Source organism: Phaseolus vulgaris, chromosome 7 (assembly GCF_000499845.2).
Source record: "Phaseolus vulgaris cultivar G19833 chromosome 7, P. vulgaris v2.0, whole genome shotgun sequence".
NCBI lineage: Eukaryota > Viridiplantae > Streptophyta > Magnoliopsida > Fabales > Fabaceae > Phaseolus > Phaseolus vulgaris.
Genome location: NC_023753.2, coordinates 17,491,220 through 17,497,395, shown reverse-complemented (window position 1 = coordinate 17,497,395; position 6,176 = coordinate 17,491,220). Strand labels below are relative to the sequence as shown.

Genomic DNA, 6,176 nt, shown 5'->3' with positions numbered 1-6,176 from the left:
GAGGAAGAAAAAAGAATTGTTTAATCAATTCATCATTTTTCTTTTACATGTTATTTTTTATTTTTCATTTTCGACTCATCCAAAATTATTTCTTTATGTATGTTAAATTTCTATCATCATGAAAGTTGAGTAAAAGAGGAAAATGCGGATACACAGGCGTGTTGCGTTGAGTTTCCGCTAGTATTAGTTAATAAGGATTACGATGGAACGATTATTTTAAATAAAATATTTATATTCAACGAAAAGTTAATGAGTAATATGATGAGTATGATATAAATTGTATTTTTTAAAGTTAATAAAAATATAAGTTTAGAAATTTATTTTTATTCTTGTATTTAAAAGTTGTTGAAAAATTAATTTATTGATTTATTTGTGAATTATAATTGTTTTTAATTAGTAATTGAAATATTATTTTCGATATTATGTTCGAGTTAACTTTGAAAAAATTATGAATGGTAAAATTTTTAGAACATGTTTATGATTGTAAGAAATTTTATTTAGAAAAAATTGTAATTGGGGATTATTTTTTTTTGTAATTTATAGCTGTTTGCAATTAAAAGATTTTTTTCTTGGAATTGTGTTTAGCTATAATTGTATAAAAGAAAAAACTATTCATCAAATAAATATTAATGCAATAAATTATAATATATTAAAACAAAATTTATGGTTAAAGTCCGGCATAATAAATATGAAACGTATATTAGAAATGTATATATAAAAAAATGAAATAAATAATAATGTTCTAGAAAATTATATCAATGATACATGGAAATATGTATCATTCAAAAGACTCCCAAAAGTCATGAATTTGTTGTTGCAGGTCAACAATTCAGTCATGAACCCTGTCAATTATCTCTACAAAATTATATCAGAATCGATTCATGAACATCAATTCTCCATTAAAAAAAGTTGAGAATCAATTTTTCTTCGTCATAACCGATTATCTGGTTTGTGTTTTGAATTTAACCATGAATTCTTATCTCAATGAGATGCGAATGAAGACCAAACCACCACAGATACCCACCATTGAGCACCGCACCGAACACCACCGCGCACCACCGAGCACCAATACAACAAAAACAAACTGTGCTCAACTCACACCATTCCTAAAAACAAATCAAGCCTTACTCAAAAACCACCGAGCTTGTAATAAACATGTAAGTACACCCTCAACCACACCACTGCGCAGTCAAACCTTGCGGTCAGAAATCTTGTTGCATAGTGTAGGAATCTTGATTGTGCATGGCTCATAAATCTTGATTGTGCATGTTTCAGGAATCTCACTATGATTAAACACGGATTTTTGAAAATAGAAGGGTACCAAAGTAAAATCAGTGCATTTACGTTTATTTCTTCATGACTCATGGCACACACGTGAGGATTCGAAAATACATTTTTTTTGCCTTTCCACACCCCAGATCCACGACAATTAATAGAAACAAACACAAATAATTCGCGTTATTCATCCGCATGAACAGTAATCACTCAAATCCAAACATATGTTTAGTTTCTAAAAACTTCACCTACCAAAATGCCTTTAAACTCACAATATTCCTTTGAATTCAATTAAGGAAAGGGAAGTACACACTAATGTGTGTTTAGTTTAAAAATTGATTTTTACAGGCACATGTTGAATATGAACAAGTTATTGAAATAAATATAAATTATACTATATAGTCATGAGACTACGTGGACAATACACTTTGGCACCTTAAAGATAAGTTAAGAGGAAGATTAACTAGAAAGTCTTACAAATTATTAGACTAATACAAAAATTAATTATAGAAATCGTGCTAATCCAAACTCACAAGCATGAAAACCCAAATCATCTTTAGAAAAAAATTTGTCCAACATACTCAATTATTGAAAAGTTAACACTAACTTAAATATTGGAGAACTTTTTACACATACCACTGAATCTCATCGGGAGACCGACAACACACCTATTTTCTAACACCCTCAAAGCAGTAATATGGGCGGATGACAAAGCTTTAGACTTCCAAAACTTTACATACATGGAATTATTACCCCCTTCTAACTCACCCCTTAAGAAAGCATACGCAGAATTAACCGAGTAAGAAGACAACTCGCCATCCTTCCACACCCAGCTATCATCCATCCTGCTCCACCCCTAAACCTTGGAGCTTTAACAAAAGTTGACTCTCCGAAACCTTTTCCCACTCAAACAGGTTCCTTCTTCAAGCTAAATTCCACTCCCAAATACTGTCAATCCAAACCCCAAACTTGACTAACTTAGCCTCAGAATGCATGCTCAATGAACTCAACCTCGGAAAAAACCCTTTTCAGAACACCACAACTCGCCTGGTTATCATCCCAAAAACTGATTTTCTTCCCATTGTCTATCTTCCAATTGAAACGATCTTCAAAACTCCTTCCCCAACTCTCCAACGCCCAAACCTCCTTCAAGTCCTTCCACCAAAGAGACTCTTTAACATTATTCCTTTGATCACTCAGTCTTCTCCAACCTCCGTACTTGGATTCAAGGATATCCTTCCCCAAGCCACCCTCATCCGTCCCTAGATGCCAAATCCATTTTCCTAACAGAGCAAATTGAAAACTTTAAAATCAATAATACCCAAACTGACAGCCTCTCTAGACTCCCAGACCTTCTTCTAAGAAGCTCAAGCGATCTTCCTCCCTTTCGATCCCACCCCCATAAAAGCTGCCTCTAAATTCTCAGAATCTCTTTTAACACTACAACATTCAGAGACTAACCTGATGAGGAGTAATCACCTAGATCCAAAAGATCCAGATGAACAATAGTCACTCAGATTCAAATACATGTTTAGTTTAAAAAAACTTCACCTACCAAAATGCCTTTAAACTCATAATATTCCTTTGAACTCAATTAATGAAAGGGAAATACACACTAATGTGTGTCTAGTTTGAAGTTTAGTTTTTACAAACAGATCTTAATATGAAAAGGTTATTAAAATAAATATAAATTATACTATATGAGACTGGGTGAACAATACACTTTGTAACCTTCAAGATAAGTTAAAACAAAGATTAACTAGAAAATCTTAAAAAATATTAGACTAATACAGAAAATAAATAAAAAAATCGTGCTAATCCAAACCCATAATGGATAAAAATCCAGAAAAAAATTGACCAACATACTTATAAATATTGGAAATTTTTTTATACATATCACTCAATCTCATCGGGGACCGACAACACACCTAAGACTAAAGACCTAAGAAGAAACATTTTCTAAACACGGACAATTTAAATATAAATTACAAATGAATATTAAGCTTATTGGAGCGAAATGAAGCATGGTTTTTAGAAGACAAGAATGTTAGGGACTAAGCCACTAATTCTAAAGTATGTTTACAGAGTAGTTTGATGTTTATGAATTAAGTTAGATTTTTCATCACGGGCAGAATAACCCACTTCCACTTGTCACTACAAGTCAAAAATGTTCTTGGCTCACCACTGCTTTTTATTGATTCCCCTGTCCATCAAAAAATTGAAATCGTAGTTCTGGACATAACACCATGGCCCACTTTTCCTTTTTCTTTTCTTTGTTTGATCTCTTTTGTGCATGAATCAAGCCAAGGAACTCACTCTGCCACACCCTGGACCCCACCTATATCTCATGCATTTTTCTGTCCTTCAAAGTCTATGATTCATCTAAAAAATTAATAATTTAATTCCAATTGTTAAGAGTGTGGTTCCATTTAGATTTAGATTGATTGATTGTCATAATAATTCTTGTCCGTGATCAACATCACTCACGAGAAAGAGAAAAATAAAAAAAATAAAAGCTAGGGTTTGGTTTGAGGGTTGGATCCTCGTATAAGAAGAGCCTCATTCTTTGAAACTCATTGCAACAACATCATATATTCCTCTTTCTCTTTCCCTACACAATCTCCAGTCATGGGAAAGTTTGCCCTACCCAATCTCCTCTTGTTCCTTCTCTTCAACTTCACCACCTTGCTCAATGTTCTTGCTTGTCCTTATTGCCCTTACCCCTCTCCTAAGCCCCCCAAACACCACCCCATAGTGAAGCCACCACCAGTTCACAAACCACCCAAACCCTGTCCTCCACCCCACTCATCTCCCAAACCTCCACATGTGAATCCACCCTATGTTCCAAAACCTCCTCACTACCCTAAGCCACCAGTGCATCCACACCCCCCCTATGTCCCAAAACCTCACCCTAAGCCACCACTTCACCCACATCCTCCTTATGTTCCACTACCTCCAGTTGTCAAACCACCCCCCTATGTCCCAAAACCACCATATGTCCCCAATCCACCAGTTGTCACACCACCTTACATTCCTAAGCCTCCTGTTGTCACACCACCCTATATCCCTAAACCACCTGTTGTTCCGGTTATTCCTCCTTACATCCCTAAACCACCAGTCGTCCCAGTTACACCACCCTACATCCCTAAACCACCGGTTGTCCCGGTTACACCTCCTTACGTTCCTAAACCACCAGTCGTCCCAGTTAGACCACCTTATGTGCCAAAGCCACCCATTGTTTACCCTCCTGTTATTCCTGTGCCAGAACCAACACCCCCTACTGTGACGCCACCAAGCCCTCCAAGTGAAACACCATGCCCACCACCACCACCACCAGTGGTGCCATACCCTCCACCAGCACAACCAACATGTCCCATTGACTCTCTAAAACTGGGAGCATGTGTGGATGTGCTCGGTGGCCTCATCCACATAGGTATTGGAAGCAGTGCTAAACAGACATGTTGTCCAGTTCTTGCAGGGCTTGTGGACTTGGATGCTGCAGTGTGCCTCTGCACAACCATTAGGGCCAAGATCCTTAACATCAACATCATAATCCCCATTGCTCTTCAGCTTCTCATTGACTGTGGCAAGACTCCACCAGATGGATTCAAGTGTGCAGATAGTTAGTTAATATATATTTATCAAGGTATATATTAGTGCACCCACTTTAATTACTTCTTTCAGCCCTTGCTTTCTTCTTTCGAACCCGCGTTTCACATCAACTTTACATCATGTCTTCGCCTTTTCGCCTGTCATCCATCATCTTTCATTTTTTTTTCTTCCTCTTTTACCTTTTTCATACATGTTTTGGACCTTCAACTTTTGCCCTTGTCACTCACTGCCTTTAGAAAATAAGGGAAACAAGAAACTTGTAAAGTTTGTATAGATGAGAAACAATGGAAAAACACATATTTTTAAAAACAACTGTTTTTTCCATACATCCTTTATCATTCCATTTTCTCATGTTTTTTTTCTCTCTCGTTCTTCCATGCATCATTAGCTGTGAGAATCAGGACGGTGGAAAAATACTGTGAAGAAATGAGTTTTTGCAAGTATATATAAACTTTTGGGTAGAAAAAGAAAACATTTTAAGTGTAATATCAGTATGGAAAAACCAGATCCGGATATTGAATCTTGCTTAAGACAAACAAATCAATGATTTCTTTTTGTTTTTGTTTTTGATGTAGTACATATTTAGCTATAACAAGATTCTTCTTTGGTCATATGCTTATAAACTTTTGGGCAAGAAATAGGGTTTTATATGTTCATAACAAGAATATATTTTAGCACTGTTTTATGATTTTCGTGGAAAGATCAATAGGAGTATTCTTTAACAACAGTTTCTTTTGCCTAATATTCCCAGGAATTGCATAACTCATGCATGAATAAGTGAAGCAAAGTCGAGAAGATGTAGTGAAGAAATCGTTTCTCTTTCATCAAGTTGTATACAAAGACAATTGTACTATGAGGGAAGTTGGTTTCCTTAGATAATTTTGTGATGTTCCATGTTTACAGAGCCATGCATCATTGGCATGGCATCATCAACTTTCAAAATTTCTGTGTTTTTCTTTCCCCATTTGTTGTCTTGCATGTGGTTCTGTGTGCATGTCAGCGTGTGTAAGTTCACCCGTGATTGAGTGAGTACGTTGGGAAATGTACAAGTAAGTTAAAAGTTAAAGTTAGTGAGTTTTTTTAGATTTTCTTCCAAATGTTTTTTTTTTGTTATGCCGTTTCTCTCCCCGCATTGCCGACCTTTGCACTAATTTTCTTGGTGGAGATTGGAAATTGAAATCTTCAAGCTTTTAATTTAATAAAAAATTGTATAATGTGATTCTGATTAAAATAAAGAAATCTAATAATCATATACCCAGCGGGGTGCATCTTAGTAGAAGAAAGAGAGA

The 6,176-nt window shown here is 35.6% G+C and overlaps 1 protein-coding gene across 1 annotated transcript; it reads left to right on the top strand.

The window, feature by feature from the left end:
• The first annotated feature begins 3,725 nt into the window (after positions 1-3,725).
• LOC137827880 (36.4 kDa proline-rich protein-like) lies at positions 3,726-5,970 on the top strand. The gene is made up of 2 exons (XM_068634239.1): positions 3,726-4,921; positions 5,639-5,970. The coding sequence occupies exon 1, from the start codon at positions 3,904-3,906 to the stop codon at positions 4,900-4,902; it is 999 nt and encodes a 332-aa protein (XP_068490340.1). The 5' UTR covers positions 3,726-3,903; the 3' UTR covers positions 4,903-4,921; positions 5,639-5,970.
• The last annotated feature ends 206 nt before the right edge of the window (positions 5,971-6,176 follow it).